This window comes from Bombyx mori, chromosome 9 (assembly GCF_030269925.1).
Source record: "Bombyx mori chromosome 9, ASM3026992v2".
Classification (NCBI taxonomy): domain Eukaryota; kingdom Metazoa; phylum Arthropoda; class Insecta; order Lepidoptera; family Bombycidae; genus Bombyx; species Bombyx mori.
Genome location: NC_085115.1, coordinates 3,233,111 through 3,253,186, shown reverse-complemented (window position 1 = coordinate 3,253,186; position 20,076 = coordinate 3,233,111). Strand labels below are relative to the sequence as shown.

The window sequence follows — 20,076 nt, the reverse complement described above, 5'->3', positions numbered from 1 at the left end:
GTGGTACCTACTCGTGCGGGCTTGCAAGGTGCCCTATCTATCAATCTTTCACCAAGCTTTTCAGGAAAAGCTTAATGGTAGGTTTCCTGCTAAGTACCGGTTATTTCAAAGCCCTATTTCGGTATTACGCTCAAGTCTTTGATGATATAAAATGGCTTTTAGAGCCAATATTCACTTTGAGAGAGAAGCACGAAGTATCTGTTGCACAATGAATGTTCCTACCCTACCCTAAAAAACAGGACAGACGAATGTCTCGCGTCAGAAATATAACGGTACATATGCGCGTCGGCTCACTATAACCCTATTTCATCGGCAACAGAATATTACTTTAAGCGTTACGACTAATACGTATTTTACCTCGTTCCAGAAAACATTTTTGAAATCGTCGTGGCCTAAAGGATAAGACGTCCGGTGCATTCGTATCGAGCGATGCACCGATGTTGGAATCCCGCAGGCTGGTTCCAGTTTTTCTAATGAAATATGTACTCAACAAATGTTCACGATTGACTTCCACGGTGAAGGAATAACATTGTGTAATAAAAATGAAACCCGCAAAATTATAATTTGCGTAATTACTGGTGGTAGGGCCTCTTGTGAGTCCGCACGGGCAGGTACCACCGCCCCGCCTATTTCTGCCGTGAAGCAGTAATGCGTTTCGGTTTGAAGGGTGGGGCAGCCGTTGTAACTAAACTTGAGACCTTAGAACTTATATCTCATGGTGTGTGGCGCATTTACGTTGTAGATGTCTATGGGCTCCAGTAACCACTTAACACCAGTTGGACTGTGAGCTCTTCCACACGTCTAAGCAATAAAAAAAAACATTTGTATTTTTGTTAAAAAAAAGTATAGCAATCCGTATAGTCAGGTCTATCTGTTTCTATTGGAGACGTGATATTTCATGCCGAAACTTTTTTGATATGTTTCCCTTAAAGGTAGATGTATAAAATGTATAAAAAAGTTTTTACTGTTCAATTTACTACGTCTATAATGTTACCTTATTTCTTGTATACATATATCACGTTTAAAATAAGGTCAGAAATACAAAGCTTTTTTACAATCTCGACCCGACAAGGTCATGTATTCGCCACGCCTGCCGTGTCTAAACGCACTTACCCATCTTGGATATCGTGGGTAAACGCAGTAAAGCTCCGCTGAAAAGTACTTACCACGATAAAGAATAGCGTATATTGCTCTGCTGTACATGGTAAAGCGTTGCGATGTCCTAGATAAAGCGATAATAATATTTTTATTCGCTTTCTTCGTTATTAATGGGTCTACAAAAAAAAATCGATTTCATTTCTGGCCGAACCATGGCAAACGATGTTATTATAGTATTATTATTAGTCTTTATGCTTAAACATACTAAGCGTTCGTTACTAAGCTGTGCACTAAACGGGCGTGCCAATGCCAATAGAATTTGATACTTAACTAATACGTAATAAAGTCTATTTATTCTACTTGAATAAGATGATAAAGATTTTTTTATTTTTGAATTGTCGAACTGGGGCTTTAACCGTAATATATAATGACATATAATAAATCTGCTACTGCACAGCCTATTCAAAACAGGAATAATCTAATATAACAATTAGTTATTGAACTTATACAGTTTACACAATTAGTTATTGAACTTATACAGTTTACCAGTCGAAACACGTTTTATAGCTTGCCGCTTTTTATAGCATAGTTTTGGTCAGTACATTAATTCTAGAGTGATACGATGCATAGATATAAATATAATGCGTTCGGTAATTGGGTGCATAACGATACGAACAGACTTGCATTAATTACATTTAATTGTTTCATTTAATTTTTCATAGTGGGGTGTATTTTGAGCTTCCACTGATAGGTACCGTGAAGCAGTCATGCGTTCTTAAAAATTATAGCTTTGAATTGAATTATATTTTATATATATTTTTTTATGCTTGCGTTGAATCCCATAGACACAGCCCACTGAGTTTCTCGCCGGGTCTTCTCAGTGGGTCGCGATTCCGATCCGGTGGTAAATTCTGCGAACCATTGTTCCTGCTAGGGCTAGTGTCATCAAATCCTCTCAGTTTGAGCCCGTGAGCTCTCCCTAGCCCTCATCTATCCGTACGGGCATAGCTCTAATAGCCCCTTAGAGTAGCAGTGAATGGGTAGGGGAAAAATTTAACTAATAGCTTCGTATTTTAATACAAATCTTTAAAGGTCATGTTCACAGACTCCGATCTCCGATTGCAATATACAATTAAAACTAAACAAATTTATAGCTTTGCTTTAAAAATTTAACCAATGTTAACAGGGTTGAAAAAAAAAAAGAAGAAATAGAGTTCAGTTTGCTATTAAGCGTGTTTTTTTTTATATACTACGTATATAAAGCATTCGTACATAGCGATGTAAAATGCTTTTTTTAAATATTGATAATACATAGTTTTTTCATTCTGAGCTCAAAAATCACCTAAATATTTTCAAATAAACTTTTATTCCCGAATTTATTCTCTAACTATGTTTACGAAAATCGCTTTCTGCATTCGAAAGCGAATAACATTATGATCTCGTATCAACAGTGGCACAGAAATCTAAATCAAAACAAATTTATAGCTTTGCTCTAAAGTCTTAACCAATATTAATAGGATTGAAAAAAAATAATGAAATAGAGTATTAGTTCGTTTTGCTATTAAGCGTGTTTTTTATTTATTTTGAAACTACGTGTGTAAAACATACGTATATAACTCTGTAAAATGCTTTTTTTATATATTGATAATACATACTTTTTTTTTCATTCTGATATCAAATATCACCTAAATAATTTGATTCCTAGCGAATAGCATTATGATCTCGTATCAACAGTAAAAATCTAAATCAAAACTTATAATTTTGATGAATCTACTATATTTCTTAAATCCATTCCATCGCTTCGGTTGATGTTCTTCAAAAAGAAACTTATCAGAGGGCTGAGTCGACATTTGTAGAATCCGGTCCCGTTTGAGCGTTGATAGAAAACGTGAGGCCTGCGACTGATTGCCTCGTCGCTTCCACTCCGCTGGTTGGAACATCGATAAACTAGGGCTGCAAGAAGCCGTATGAAGTTATAATTATTTTTTCTTCTTATTAAACTTTACGAATACGTATTAATAGATAAGTAGAACTTGGATAGCTCATCCGATGACGGACTATAAAGTAAAGTATAGTGTACACGTGAAGCGTTTAAGACGAAGGTTCGAGACCTGTTTCTCAGAGAGTTAGCAGAGTCATCTAATGATAATATTTGTTTATATATGCATATATTTATGATATGTAAATGTATATATTTATGTATATCTATATATTTATGTATATGTATTTATTTAAGTACGAGTATTTGTATCTATAAATATTATGTATGTTATATACACACATATGTTTAAGTAATATCAAGTTCACACTACACCTACCAAGCTTCATCTCTGCACTCCCCTAAGGTAGACTGTTAGAGAATGCCTATAGCATTAAGTCCGCCTTTATACTTTCTAGTATAAGAAGTTATAAATAAATAAATAAATAAAGTTATAAGGTATGACTTGTATCACTGTTAATGCCCTTAAATTGAAAAAGCAATAAAATAGCAGGTTGCTAGTTAATTTAGAGTATCGAGACTTGATTTGTTCAGAAAACACTAAAAAATTCCTCGTCGGCCTAGTGCACTAAGCTAGTTTCTGTCTCGTGTGTATATTTTGGGTAGTCATAACGTAAAAGAAAATTCTAGTTTAGGATTATTTTATAAAGCTGTTAGCTTACAGTCATTTATCTTAGTATTTTTTTTTAAATCATCTTTAAATAATAATAACGTCAAGTTGTGGTTTGCTGTCTGTGTATCAGCTTCTTTCTTCGAAACCACACAACCAATTCTACGATCGTTCTCATTAATCGAAAGAGAGATTAAAGAGGACGGTTATTGCTTAGATGGATGGACGAGCTCACAGCCCACCTGGTGTTCAGTGGTTACTGGAGCCCATAGATATCTACAACGTAAATGCCGCCACCCACCTTGAGATATGAGTTCTAAGGTCTCAGTATAGTTACAACGGCTGCCCTGCCCTTTAAACCGAAACGCATTACTACTTCACAGCAGAGATAGGCGGGGTACTGGTACCTACCCTCGCGGACTCACAAGAGGTCCTACCACCAGTAAAATTTGTAAACATTTTGAACTAAATAGCTGTATTAAATTTAAAAAAAAGTGTGATCCATGCAAGTGACGCCACATAGAGCTTGATAAATGGAAAAAAACATAATTCTTCGGAGCTGAAACATTAAATTTTGAATGCTTCGAATCCCCTAGTTCTGTATAGGGTACACTTACAATATACATTTCCATCTTCACTCAAGCACCCGTTTTACCCTACGTTTATCGGCTAGACAGATGGGGACAACCCAGCGACATTTCTGTCCATTGACTGAAAGATCTATATATAGCTTTTAGCTAACTTATACCAAGCTATTGGCATTATCCAATATTACTTAGATTACTTAAATATTGTGGAACAAGCTTACAGTTTTTAAATAAACTTGAAACTATTTTAAAAAAAAGACAGGCACACAACTTTGTAGCAGTCATAACAAAATGTGTAACATAATATAGAGTTTAATATTTGCATATATGAGTCTACTAAGGTAGATACGGTTATCCTGCCTAGATTATTTCTGAAGCGATGCAATAGCCCGTTTTCGATTTGATTCTGGGATAGCTTGTTGCAACTAAATATTTGTTACTTCAATTACACATTGTGTCTACATGAGTGGTGATATTTGTAATTAAAAATACTGTTACAAAATTATTAACTTTTTATTTTTCATTACTTTTAATTAATTAGTACATTTTTTTGAGACATTTGGAAACTGTAAAATTTTCAGTCACGAACGGCTAAGGTGTCGCGTAGACATTTCAATATTATGTTAACTGAAGTTTTAACTTTTTACAAAATATTTTATTGATCGAATTAATTTACGAAAATCGAATAAATATACTTTATGTTTTCCTAATTTTTTATTTCGTTTACTCGCAATGCAGCCCCTCCACTAATTAAGTTCCTTCGAGACCGTTGACCCCGTGAGCGTCAGCTGATTTATTTATTGTCTCTTACATACGGTGCAATGAGAAACATTATAAAAAATATAGTTGAACGTTTTTTTTTTCCGAATTTTGTTTAAATCTCAAACATTTCCAAGACGTCCTATTTGTTTTAAGCACCAAAATATGCACCATTCCTAACGACCGTTTTCTACTTAGATATCTGGTATTGACTTTGCGCACGCAAACTCAGTAAATTGAGTTAATCTTTTTAACTAATCTTAAGGAATGACTATTAGGCTTTCATGACAGGTAATTAAAAAAAACTTTCTTATCTTTTTAAGCGGACACGTATACTTGATACCCAATTTAATATGTTTACCAAGGGTTCACCAAGGAATACATAATTTGTATAATTAAAGAAAATGCTAATTGAAGATAGAATATTTTTTATTTCTTATAAACTATAGAGCCAATATATAGTACATTTAATATTTTATAATAAATCTAAGATTCAGATAGGCGTCCAATAAAACGTGCGGTTACCATATTAACATCGCACACGCTCGATTTCGTAAAATTCGTTCAAAACAATATAATATGTTCTTGCAAAACAAAACGATGTCTTAAGTAAACTGTATAGAACATATTTTCGTTTTGACTCACACGACGAACGACAGTTGTCCCTATTTTTACAGTTGTTCACGTGCTCTGACCTGAAAAGTGCACAGCCGTAAAACCTTTGTCGGCGCGGGGGTAGCTCTGAATATTTCATATGCTACGTTCTGAAAAACTTACAGCAATCAATGTTTAGGTGTTATTAACTTTTAAAGGAACGTCTATTAGAGGGGTAAGCGGAAACGTGCCCTTTGCGAACTTTAAATTAAACTAGATAACGGGTGGACGAGCTCACAGCCCACCTGGCGTTAAGTGGTTACTGGAGCCCATAGACATCTACAACGTAAATGCGCCACCCACCTTGAGATATAAGTTCTAAGGTCTCAGTATAGTTACAACGGCTGCCCCACCCTTCAAACCGAAACGTATTACTGCTTCGCGGCAGAAATGGGCAGGGTGGTGGGTGTACCTACCCGCGCGGACTCACAAGAGGTCCTACCACCAGTAAAAAAATCCATCTGGGGTAAAGTTGCGCGGAACGTGAAATCAAAGTCCCAACTGTATTTTATGGCACTGCTGCCCCCTTCTAATCGGAACGCAGGAATAGTTTTCGGAAGATATAGATAGTATGATGATTCTTACCCAAGCGGACTTCCTCTCTACCAATAAATGCCTCACTGAAGGCTTACGATTGCATTACTCTAAGATCAGTGCTGCGCATTTTCTGGCGAATCTCTTAATTGGCTTTTAATACACCCACGGGAATGGGATGGAACTTTTATAGACCACAGTCAACAGTTAATAGCAGTTTTTAAATCCTGCAGTAGGTACAAAATTTTGGAAGAAATACGTAATTTCATACTAATAATTTTTTCATGAACGATGAAAGAAGAATGAAAGTGTAAAAAAAAAAATCTGTAATGTTAAATTTATATGGTATGGTATTCTTCAGCCTGTTAAATTCGACATTGTTAATAACCTCTGCCGGTCACGAATAAACATCTTCCGTGGTCTTATAAAATCTGGCTTTGAATGCAAGCCTTTCCGATCTCTACTTGACTTAAGGCGATTCTCTAGATCAGTGATTCTCAACCTTTTATTTGTTGCGGCACATATTTAACGATTTCAAAATTTGGCGGCACACATTAAACGATTTTAAAATTTGGCGGCACACAAAGAAAAAGATTTAAACTATTTACTTTCTAAAACACTGCATAAAACGTTTATAAAAACCATTAAATGTACGAAATAAACTAATATATGCTTTAATAATATTTGAACGTTTAAAAAGGGATTAATTACAAGCTAATAATAATAAAAAAATATTTGATATAATTTAATAATATTACCATCATTATATATTGGCAAAATTTGGCGGCACACTTTTGAAATTTCGCGGCACACAAAAGTGCGGCGGAATAGTGGTTGAGAATCACTGCTCTAGATCATTCTGCACTTAAATGTTTAGCACCGTAATTCGTATTGCGATCTGTAGTGCGTTTAGCAAAACACATCCTGTCACTAAACCGCAAAGCCTACGGTAACTACAAATTTAGACTTTACGACTTGAAACATACGGATGCTGATCTTGGTAAGAGGCTCTGAATGGGGATGTGCTCAATATAAAAGTACCAGCATTAACTTACCCAATCTGGTTTGGTGTCGTATTGCCTTTGGGATCGTTTCTCATTACTCAGGAGACATACACCAAATTAGATATTAAGAATAGTGTATTCAGTACAACGATTTTCTTGATTTCATTTGTTTTTGTTCCAATAAAAACTTCGATACTTAAGAAGGCTCCTTAATTATTACTAGTAAAGTTTATGGGAATCGTAATCAAGACGTATTAAAATTTATATTTCCACCCGCCATAAAAGGTACTGAGTGAGCTATGCCGTGCTTTAAATTTCATAGAAAAATTAATTATTATATAAACGTTCCAAATACTCTATCCTGTTTATTAGCCAAATGCAAAGACGTATATTTGATGATGGTGCTACAAATCAATTGGTGATGGTTGATAAAGATAGCTCGGGTGGCGTTAGTACCCCACAGTGACGCTTAGTTTTTTCTAATGAAATTTGTACTTATCAAAATATGTTCACGAATGAGTTCCACGATGATGGAATACGGAAAGTCCATCGTGTAATAAAAATCAAACCAGAAAAAAATACAATTTGCGTAATTTCTGGTGGCAGGGCGGGCGTTTTGTGAGGCCGCATGGGTAGGTATAGTCCTGCCTATTTATGCCGCAAAGTAGTAATGCGTTTCGCTTTGAATAGTGGGACACGAAAAACTACCCGACTAACGCGTGATACAATCTCGCTATCTATGAGTTACATGCCCGAAAGGAAATGGATTGTTAACAAAATTTTAAATATAGAATTTGTCTCAAAAATACTTCTCTTGAATGACGAAACTTCCGTTGAAGTTCAAAGTGAAATATTTTCTCGTGCGTACACTTCGTGCCTTGACATTCTATTACATTATTGTTTGAGAGATAAATGCACCGATTTAAGTGCATTCCGATGTGTCGGAACGTAAATACTAGTTCTTTAATGACCGCGATGAAATATTGTACCGAAATGATTAAATGAAAAAGGGTAAACTTGAAAAAATTAGAGTTTCTTTGATGTTTAAGCATTCGGATTCTTGTTTAATTAAAACGCCAGTTCGCATCGGTTTATGTTATTGCCTTAATTAAAACATGTTTCTCATTAATGAACGATCAACTATAATTTTCGATTAGGTTTGATTATAATTAGCCTTAGGCTATTTCCAGAATCGAACGACTTAATGTTGATGTCTTAGCAAAATATGTTGTATTGGTAATGTGCAACAGTAGGTAATGCCATGAGCGATATTTTTTTTTGTCTGAAATAACAATATAACAGCTTAAGTTTGACCAAAGAAATTTGTACTTCACACTTGTTTACGGATCACTGATTAATAATATTATGAATAAGAAAATCAATTCCTGAATTACTTGCTTGTCAACCCGGGCGCACGGGTGGCAATCCTACTGGGTTTGGAGGGTGGGAGAGGTATTATGCAATATTATCTAGTCTTCGAACTTATTCACAAGGCGGCGTTAACTTTGATATATCTATGGTAAGCACTAAAAAAACAAACACACACTTACTGAGAGATCACAACGTCTATGACAATTACTTAATTAAGTGAGTATGTATTCCTATAACCCCAAGAGTTGATGTTATTGAGAATTGAATCTAAGCTTAGCAAGCGCCCGCAACAATTGTACTAAGTCTCCTTCGAGTAGACACTGAAGATTGTTAGTAACGTCTCATATACGTATTCAGTCATCGCTATTGGCTTGGTGAGCACACGAGTACCTGTAGACCACGCAGTGGCAATGTCTACCTTCAGATACCGGGCTAAAGTCTCTATTCCTCTGACGTTATACCAATAATATACGTTGTTTCAGAGCAAGGAGCTAAGCAGCGAGTGTAACGGTATGGGCGTTCGAGCCCCCGACACCCTGCCAGGACTCATGCACCACTACCCGCATTGTGGAGATAGGTAAGTATCAATGACCTATTACGGATCTCTCAATTTAAAACTCATCATCATTCTCCTGCCCCAGTCACCTGGGGTTGACGCAACATTTTTTCTCTTTCCATACTCCTCTATCATATACCATTTCTTCGCTCACTTCCCTCTTACACATATCATCTTTCACGCAATCCATCCATTTCTTCTTAGGTTTACCTCTTCCTCTATATCCTTGCACATTCATAGTTAACACTCTCTTACCAAACTCATTTTCATTTCGTCTAATCACGTGTCCATACCATCCCAAACGCGCACTTCTCAACTTTTCTGTCATAGGTGCCATCATGCCACTTTCAAACTTTGTCTAACAAATTCATTCCGTATTCTTTCCATTCTAGTTATTTCACACATCCATCGTAATATTCGCATCTCTGCTGCATGCAATCGCCTTTCATCAGTCAATTTAAATATCTCATCTCTCGCAATTTAAAACAAATTTTAAGATTTGACTTCGCTTTTTTTATTGTCATTATATGTCTTTTTTCAGACGTTTCGAGAGCCTTAAAGTTTTCGTGGTCTGTGCTGTGTGCGTAGTGCGAGTTTTTTAACGTGTTCGATAGCGTAAAAGCTAACTCAAATTTGTATAGAGTTGGAACGTTTGCCTACGTTTGCCGCTAGGGGTACTGTTCTAACTGCATACAAAGTTAACTTTTACGCTATCGAGAACGTTAAAGAACTCGCACTAAGCACACTGGTGTTTTTTTTTACTCTAGACGCATCGACAATATTGCATCAATCCTGGTATAGCATGGTTATGGAAGTCATTGGACACAACCGAAAGTAAAAAATTTGAATTCTTCGGCAATAACGAATTTTTCGGAGTTTCTTACTTTAAATTTAAATGGGCTGTTTGATTTCAGATCGCCAGCGAAATGCGACATCATGGGCGTAACGAAACTTGTAAACGAGGCAAGTCCGAGCAGTTCCGAAGAGTCAAACTCACCCACCGAGATCAACTGCTACCGAAGACTGGGGGACCGGCCGCCTCTTATGAAGAGACTGGCCATGGGTCTCAGTGGTGCTCTACTGCAGCCATCTGATGATGACTCCACACCCCTCGTCGCAGATACTCCTACAACGTGAGTTGACATCTTTTTTATTTCATCATCTCAAACTTTTTCGTCTGTGTGTTGCATGTCGCGTGACGGTCGGCCGCGGAGTAGGGATAAAGTAAAAGGCGCTTGTCAGAGCAGCTAAGGCCAATATGGCGGCGCCTATAGTTCGCAGCAGCTGACCGCGTAATGTATAGATTATTACTCATTTGTGCCAGTGCTCCACGCTATTTTGTTTGTGTTTGTCAGTGTTTAATGTAAACGTTGTTTGTCAGAGTTAAATGTCTATGTGAAAAAAAAATGTGTGCGTGTACTAGTGTACACACGTAAGAAGTGAAACTTGTTTATGGCCTTATTTTTCGAAAAATGATCTACATGCAACTTTCTAGAAATTGGTTAAATAAAGTTAAATTAGATAAAGTTTAAACAAAAGGATTTTATTATCATAGACATGAATACAAAAAAGTTAAATTAGATAAAGTTTAAACAAAAGGATTTTATTATCATAGACATGAATACAAAACAGATGGCGCGTAACGGAAAAAAGTGACGCGTAACCGAAAAATGTGACGGTAAATTTTTTTCCAACGCCGATAAGGAAGTTTCACTTCAAAAGTTTCACTTTTATCGTGGTTTCATAAAATCACACAATCTTTTTTTTTATTGCTCTTGTAGACAGACAAGCGTACGGCCCATGGAATTTCCAATTGCCGTCTTTCATGGATATTAGCAATGGCAAGAGCACAGCCAAAACGCTGCCTACTGTACAATTTAATGATTTAAATAATTTTAAATAATAATGCCTGTTACACTGAAATTTTAAATTCATATATACGAATACTTAATAAGTTTATAAAATAGCGATAATAATTAACAGAAAGTGCCTTTTAATGCATGACATAATATGATAAGGTTTGCAATTTTTAACCTTTGTTAATCTTTTTATTGTAAAGGCGTTATTACAAGCTTTATTTATGTTTGAAAGAATTGGCATCTGGTGTACTATAAAAATAGAACTATCAAGCTCTAGACTTTTGAAGATCGCCTAGAACACCAGTATTCGAATCCGCTGCTCATAACTAGAACATCCTGAATTATTGTTTGCAGTCCAACTAATTTGCCGTTATGTTTAAACGCGGGATACATCAACGAGGCCTCAGAAGCCGAAGCGAGGACTAGAGAGAGTAACCGAGATCATCCCATAGTGCCTCCCACTCCTCGACGCAACGATAACCTCATGCAAAACGACCTAGATACAGATTTCCGAAGATGTAACAATACGAAAACTGGGTAAGTTGCATTTTTTTGCATACCTATTTACCAAAAGCCTCGAAGGGCTTATGGGTTTACGGGGCCGAGTCTGAAGGAGCTTCCTAACATTGGTACCAGCAAGAGCAGTGCTTCGCTGAATCTACCACCGGATCGAAATCGCGACACGCTGAGACGGTTCGGCGGGAAACTCAGTGGGTTCTGTCGATGGATGATATTACTCAATCAACAGTATCGATAATAATATATTATTTTTATAAAAATTTAAACTCAGGTTGAATGTCTGTACCCTCAAATATAATAGTCTGCTGCTTTCTACCTTCGGACATGATGCTGAAATCTCCCTTTTATAGTTATTTCCATTGTAATAGCCACTATGTGACGGATGATTGCAAAAGCTTCAATGTTGGTAGCTAACTATTTAGGTTTAAATGAAGTTATCCAGCTATTGCTAGCTTAAAAGCATGCAATACCAGGCATGCAAATATCACATGCAAATACCACAACTAAATACAAATGCATTTCGGTTAGTATAGTATTGTAATAATGTAACATTAAATGCTTAGATTCATTATGCTTTATGCTGCTACCAGTCATTATGCTATCCAACTTATTAAGGCTCAAACATTTTGTATTTAGCGATCTATTCTGATTTTATTAATACGAAATTACGTTAAGAATAGTAAAGGCCCTCCAATTTCATGATAAGCCGATTAACAGATTATGCTTATTATTTCACTAGCTTTAGCCCGCGACTCCGTCCACGTGGAATAGTTACTTTGGCATAACGCTAAATTTTACCTCCCACTTCATTCACTTAGAAAGTGAAAATATTTTTGAATTATAGAATGTTAAGGAGCTATTTAAACCCCTATTTTGAAACATTCTTTATTGGTGCTCCACTTGTATTGGTCTTAGAGATATGTTATATAGCCTATAGCCTTCCTCAACAAATAGGCTATCTAACACTGAAATAATTTTCCAAATCGGACCCGTAGTTCCTGAGATTAGCGCCTTCAAACAAACAAACTCTTCAGCTTTATAATATTAGTATAGATTAAAGCATACAATTGAAACTCTTCAGAAGTCCGTCGGCGGTTTGTAGTCGAACTACGTCGTCCTCGTCAGGCGCCTCGTCGTGTGGCGGAGGTATCTCCCACGGCTCAGGAAATAATAATGTACCGAGAGCCGAACCTGAGCTCCGACAGGCGCCTTGGTTCCAGCAGGGGATACCTAGAGAGGTGAGAATCATTGAATTCGTAATGCTGAATTTGTAAGGAATTACGTGGATTTTTTTTATGGCTCAGGTGGGTGAACAAGCTCACAGCCCACCTGGTGTTAAGTGGTTACTGGAGCCCATAGACAGCTACAACGTAAATGTGTCACCCACCTTGAGATATAAGTTTTAAGGTCTCAGTATATGTAGTTACAACGGCTGCCCCACCCTTCAAACCGAAACGCATTACTGCTTCACGGCAGAAATAGGCAGGGTGGTGGTACCTACCCGCGCGGTAAAACAATTCATACCTAATAGTGGCTCTTTTCTTCTTTTCTTCACATCTTCTGCTTAAGTTTAACAGCGCCATCTATTAGTAGAACTTAGTACTAAGCTTTGTGAGTAGTATAAATAAAATATGGTTGTCCTTTTCTTTCAGATAGCATTAGAAGTGCTGAGCAGTCAACCTGTTGGTGCGTTTCTCGTAAGAGGGAGCACGACTCAGGCCGGATGCTATGCTCTTTCAGTGAGAGTCCCTCGTGATTTCCAACCGACCGGCATAGCGCATTATCTTATTTTAAGGACACCTAAAGGATACAAAATTAAGGTAAAACCAATGCGTGAAATAACCGAGGAACGATATTAAAGGTTTTGGCGATTGCTTAAAAGGTCCTTATAGTGAAATTTAACATTATGTTATTAAAAGGTTTTTGTCGCACATTCTGTGGGACATTTTGTTTTGTTTATACAATACAATTGGGGTAAGATGACATCATACGCGATATAATATGGCTTGAAAACTTTAATAGGTGCTAGTCAATGAAACCGAGACTTCGAGGCCATCTGCCATTTATTTTCAACTAAAAACCGATAGCTACCACCCTCTCGTGGTGAGAAGTGGAACTTTCAACTATTATTTAACTGCTTCGCTTCACAATTAGCACGACGGTTATTACCTATTTAGTCGGTTTCCTAAAGCTCACGAATTGTTCTTTTTAATTTTTTCATTGCTTAGATGGGTGGACGAACTCACCTGGTGTTAAATGGTAACTGGAGCCCATAGACATCTACTACTTAAATGCACCACCCGCCTTGAGATATAAGTTCTAAGGTCTCAAGTATAGTTACAACCGCTGCCCCACCCTTCAAACCGAAACGCATTACTGCTTAATTACAGAAATAAGCAGGGCGGTGGTACCTACCCGTGCGGACTTACAAGAGGTTCTACCACCAACCAGTAAAAGTATGTTGTGTGTTTGTTCTTTGCCTAACTCAATGAGACACTGAATTCATATGACATACAAACTTATGTTCACGTAACGATTAGGCATTAGTCTTTTTTGCATACCTATTTACCAAAGGTTTACGGGGCCGAGTCTGAAGGAGCTTCCTAACATTGGTCCCAGCAAGAGCAGTGCTTCCCTGAATCTACCACCGAATCGTAATAGCGACACGCTGAGACAGCCCGGCGGGAAACTCAGGGGTTCTGTCGATGGGTCATTAATCAATCAGCAGTATTGATAATATTATATTATTTTTATAAAAATTTAAACTCAGGTTGAATGCTTAAGTGAATGTCTTGTACCACCATTTCTAAACGACAAAACAATATCGCAGGGCTTCACAAAAGAGTTCACGTCGCTGACGGCGCTGGTGACGCACCACAGCGTGATGCCAGAGCTACTACCGGCACCGTTGCGGTTGCCGCGCGCGGGCCCAGGGCGCGCGCCCCCCCGCCGCCGCGACCACGCCGACATCGACGCCTTGGCACCCCACCCTCACCAACACAACCCGCAGCAAACGCACTTCCTGGCCCAACTGGATGTTTAAACATAGCCGACGGAGCACTAAAAACAGAAACCGTCTGTAAGACGATCGTGCTAAGTACAATAATTCAGTGTATTCAATGATCAGCACCGAAATTTAGATGAGAACATAAACCTAATGCAACAAAATAACTATCAAGTTTTAATTTTAAGCTATTGCATAGCTTTTATCACGGGCTTTAAGCGCGGCGACTGAATCAAGAAATTCCGTAACGAAAATAAAACCTAACACCCCCACTCCGCCTACCATGTAGCTCGCGTTCAACACATTCACACTTTGCGCTTGTGTAGTGCTTGTGAATAAGCGCGCGGCGTGACGTCGCACTGCATGTGTGTCATGAAAAGTCTGCCCATCTCTCTCTTTCGCGCGGCCTAGCTTATGAGTGTGAAGGGGACAGTTAATGTTTTGCTTTTGTTAATGTTTATAAATATAGCGTGGTCGTATTTTATTATTGTTTTAATAATATCTAATTATAATTGCATAAGTTGATAAAAATGCTATGCAATAGCTTCACCGCGGCAGTCCCCGAGTGCCACAAGTATTTTTTTTTTATTCTATCTGTATTATGGAACGGTAGTTTTAGACTACAATGGCTTAGACTTATTAAGAAAAACAAAAACTGAACGAAGCCAAGCACGTGTTTGTTCGTTGAAAGATTAACACATTGTCATGGTTTGGTTGATGGTATTCTTTTTTTCTACGTCAGAGTCAAACATGGCGCCCCAATGCGCTTGACCGATCACAGCGTGGGTATTGTCACTTCATAATTTCATAATTATTTATTTATTAATAAAGTAGTAATTAAAGTGATAAATGTATTTATTATAAAGGATCGGTGCATATATTTTTAGATTGATAATTATGTTTCGTATGGCCAGTTCATGTTTTATTTGTTTAAGCCTTGACAGTCCTATTGTAGACCATCGACTATCCACGATTTATTATCTATGACCACCCGTAGCCCAAAAACCGTACAAGCAATAGTGTGTGCTTAATTCATTTATGTTTAATACGCATCGAATGATGTCGGCAACGGAAATTCTCGTAACTATTATGTACCATATGGTGTTTACAAATATGTAGGTATCATTAACGTTATTACTACTAAATATGTACCTTCAACTTATTATCAAAAGTTATATAACGTTTTGTAATGACAGTTGAAGACACAGATTATATGTTTTTTTAAATTCATAACGTAAATCTATAGTACCTATATGTAATGATGGTTAAGAATATTTTTATCACTTTGCTATTACAGAACAAAAAAATATTGAAATATGTCATAAATGACACATCTATTGATAATTTCGTCGTGATTAATACACAGATAAGTGTTACGTAGCAGAGGTAGTCATAGATGTTTGTTTCGCACATTTTTTCCAGAGGTACTATTGAAAAGGTTTTTTTTTTTTTAAACAAACAAATAGTTTAAGTAACTCAGTATTTGTAGCGACGATTCGAACGTTAAGTGTGGATTTATGTTTGAGCTAATATTAAATGTTAGACGAAGGAAACTTGGCCGTAGGAAACTCCTAACAATCGAGTCTCTCCCCAAATGAGGTTGAAAGAGTAACATTAGATTTTCAAACATCCGTTAATGGGTGATGGTACTTTTAAGCCATGCAGGTCCCTTCATTTGTGATGGAACTTTTTAGCTAAACAGCCAGTTTGTCTCAGAATAGGCTTTAGAATCAAATACTGTGTGCTAAAATCTATCAAAGCATGTTACAATGATAGGTATATAAATGTATAATGAAATCCACCAATTAACTCATAAAATATTGAAATGCTGTTAAAGAGACATACATTATGTTAAGTCAAAACGATACTATCAAACATAAAATGTTTATAACATAAATATAGTTGTATTTATTATATTAAAATATATTATGTAATTATTAATAGTCATTGTTAAGTCACTAAATTATTGTATGTTGTCTAGTAACTGTTGCTAAGAATAGTTCCATTTTGTATTTAAATGATTAATAATGTGATAATTATTATTTTAGCGCAAAAAAATAATTGTAAAAAATTGTAATTTTAAACGTTTTGTGTCATAATCATAGTTGATAGTGAATAGAAAAAAAAATGGTAAACGGAAATGTTTTTTTTTTTTGGTTCTAATTTTCGCGCCAATTTAATTTTTTGTGTAGTTATTTTTCTAGTCTTGAATTGTATAGCGTTTTTTTTAAACTGTCTTTCGGCTATTGATACCGCACCGTTTGCTAAGATTTAGATGTTTAGTCATTAAAAATAAGCGCAATTAAAAACACGTGGCGCCATCTTTTATTCGTATCGAACATTTTTTATTTTTTTCTTTATTGTGTATTTATTGGTAGAAGTGATTCTTTAATTTTTATACTGAACTTGTAATGCGTGTGAAGTTGTTGATTGTGTACGGAATAATATTTAGGAAATATTAAAGTGAAACAAGTTGCCTTTTAGCGTGTACACTTAGCTTCGCGACTGTGGTGGGTGGTAATAATGTAAGTGCAGTAACTAAATGTTCAATTTGACTCATTTAAAATTTATATCTACTTCATAATTAAGCCTTCGATTCAATTTAAGCCGCAAGAACCATCCAGCTCCTTTCAGAAAACTGTTATCGACTTCTGCGACAAATGCGTAAATAATTCTATTTATGAGTAAGGGAACGTACCCATACTATGTGACCCGTTTAGGGGGGGAGCGAAGTCTTTAAAATACTACGGTCAATCACAGGAGCGGGGGGGTGGCTCAGGCTTTTGTCACGTAGTCGATTTTAGTGAGAGAAATCACGTATTTTTTCGACCTATACTCGAATATAGCGCGCAGTGCTTAGCGCTTTGTAAACTCACACTACATAATTCACTAGTAATTTAAGTGTGCATGCAGTCTTATGCAATAAAGACGAGTATGAACCAAATTTTTTTTTTTTTTTTCAATTTTTGCCTGTGGAATGATTAAAAGTCATGAATTAATTATGAATTACTACGTGAAAACTAAAAGGGGAGAGGGGCGGGTCTTGGCATATACTACGAGCGATCACCGAGGAGACGGAGAGGTCGAAAAAACTAAAAAAATAGGTCACGTAGTATGGGTACGTTCCTTAATTACTTAATATTTCATTTGGTTTTCGTCAGACTTTAACGTAATTTAAAGTATTTTTACGGTGTAATCTCGCTTTTATTATTTTTATATTATCGTTTCAAATACAGTTTTCACGGTCACGTACTACTAAGGGTTATTCGCTGACAGTCAAATATTTTGCTGCACAAATGTCAATAATATTCAACTGTAATATAGTTATAAGTAATCAAGCTACTTCTGTAGATATTTTAGACTTATTTTTTTTATTTTGATACTATTTTTAATCGTACATATTTATAATAAATGCTGATTTCATATTGAGAACAAGAATACCAGATCGAGGTCAACAAAGAAAATCGAGTAATTTGAGATTTCGGATTGAGAGTTCTATGAATTTTTGTACAAGCTCTTAAAATCGCCCGCCACACATATAAGTAAGAAGTGTTAGAACGCATTAGTGAGGAGATAGATATAAATACGATAATTGTTTAGGTGCACAATGTATTGTAATGTTGACTAGCTTTCGTTGTAAATGTTAAAATCATTTAATAAAACATTACAAGCCCAGGAAAGACGGTAATTAAAATTGTTTATGTCGATACTGTAAACGAAATCTCTCGTTTAGGTAATATAAAATCAAAAAGTTGTAATCAAAACTGCTTCTTTGCTTTGTATTTGTTTAAGTTGCAGTTTCATTTTCACGATTAGACACGATCTTTGGTTTTAAACAGGCGAAAATTGTAACGAATTTGGATATATTTAATATCATTGGTCATGGGATTGGTAACATCATCATCTCAGAATATAGTGCTGATCACTGGTAAATCTAGGCCTCTTCAATCGATCTCCGGTGCGACCGGTTCACTGGTCCTTCTGAATCCAACGTGACCCATTTTCACTAGGTCGTCGGTTCACCCGATAGGTGATTGTCCCACTCTGGGTTTTCCCATACGTAGTCTCCACTCGGGAGTCTTTCTGCCGCACAGTCTGTCTGATCTTCGCGCTATGTGGATATGTAACTAGATGGATATGTAACATACGTGGTATTCACTTTCATTCCTTATCGAATCGTATAAAATAGTTGTTACCGCTGTCTGGATCGTGGTGACAAGCTGCAAGGGACTCCAAGCGATCGTTACTTCTTTCTGCGAAGGAATATAAGCGAATATTATGATATCAAACATGTAAAGTGAACTTAAAAACTGTTGTAACTGGCACTCGTAAAATGGACGTACGCTAAATAAAAATAATTTGCGTAAATAGACCTTGTCTATTGTAGTTACTTTAAGCTATCAATCTAACAATAAAAGTACTCTTCATTATTGATATGCACTACTGTCTATGTATTTAATTACATTACACAAGTGTTAATTTACTCAAAGGCGTCAGTCTCCTTTATTTTGTAATTATTGTATCGAATTGATTTATTAATTTATTTACGAAATACAGATGAAAAAACATGTGTTTACGGGTTTTATTTCATTAGACACCCAATGTGAATGAGTTTTTATTTTAAAAAAAGCGGCGTGATACGATAACCCTTCTATCGTGGCCACTGTTAACTACCTAGTCCAACCAGGTGACGGGAAAGTACGGAAAGAAAGCTGGCGTCGCCCAGAAATTGTCTTGTCGGATCCCCCGGATTCACTTTCGGTGCCTTTAGGCTCTTCAAACATCGGCCACCGTCCTCGTCGAACTGGTCGATTCCGAAGAGTTTCGACATGCAAACTAGCCCATAGATACAACCCACTGAATTTCTCGCCGGATCTTCTCAGTGAGTCGCGATTCCGATCCGGTGGTACATGCGAACCACTGCTCTTGCTAGAGCAGACGTTAGTAAAGTCTCCCTAGCTGAACCCCGTGAGCTCGCCTTCATCTTCGGTGAGCTAGCATAACCCGTCGAGGATTTTAGTAATAGAGGAAATAAAAACAAATATTAATATTATAAGTACATATTATTATATTATATTATCTATGGTTTTCACCTTGAATGTCGCTAAAATTGTTTAAAAAAAAAAACGATTTCTTCAAACAATTCGTACGCCATCTATGATATGTTCAAGTTACTAGAATACATTTTTTCCTACACTAAGCTCTTTTAGGGGCTATGTCAGCGTAACCGAGCCATTGGCAGGCTGTACTAAATTTAATCACAAACGAATGAATGGCTTGCAAACGTTACATATTATGATTAAAGTATGGTTTATAAACTACTACAGATTATTATTTTGAGTATGCGACAATTATCAAAACAATTGTTTTGTGAAATTCAATTACTACCGCCATCTCTTGTCTATAGGAAAAAGAAAGAGAATTTACAGAGAGAGATTTTAGAGTTCGAGTAAACGGAATGTTCCAGAAAATTGATATAGTTCATATTTTATGTAAGAGATGGCGGCTTATTCTATTTCTCG

The 20,076-nt window shown here is 36.4% G+C and overlaps 1 protein-coding gene across 2 annotated transcripts in view; it reads left to right on the top strand.

Moving 5' to 3' along the window:
* The window catches only part of LOC101746412 (EGFR adapter protein), a 132,776-nt gene extending 113,650 nt beyond the window's left edge, over positions 1 to 19,126 (top strand). For both annotated transcript variants that reach the window (XM_021353294.3, XM_012697266.4), the window contains 6 exons: positions 9,099 to 9,193; positions 10,087 to 10,305; positions 11,386 to 11,568; positions 12,632 to 12,788; positions 13,203 to 13,370; positions 14,381 to 19,126. In XM_021353294.3, coding sequence (XP_021208969.1) covers positions 9,099 to 9,193; positions 10,087 to 10,305; positions 11,386 to 11,568; positions 12,632 to 12,788; positions 13,203 to 13,370; positions 14,381 to 14,593 — 1,035 coding nt within the window. In that variant the 3' untranslated portion in view covers positions 14,594 to 19,126. The remainder of the gene's footprint in view (positions 1 to 9,098; positions 9,194 to 10,086; positions 10,306 to 11,385; positions 11,569 to 12,631; positions 12,789 to 13,202; positions 13,371 to 14,380) is intronic.
* The last annotated feature ends 950 nt before the right edge of the window (positions 19,127 to 20,076 follow it).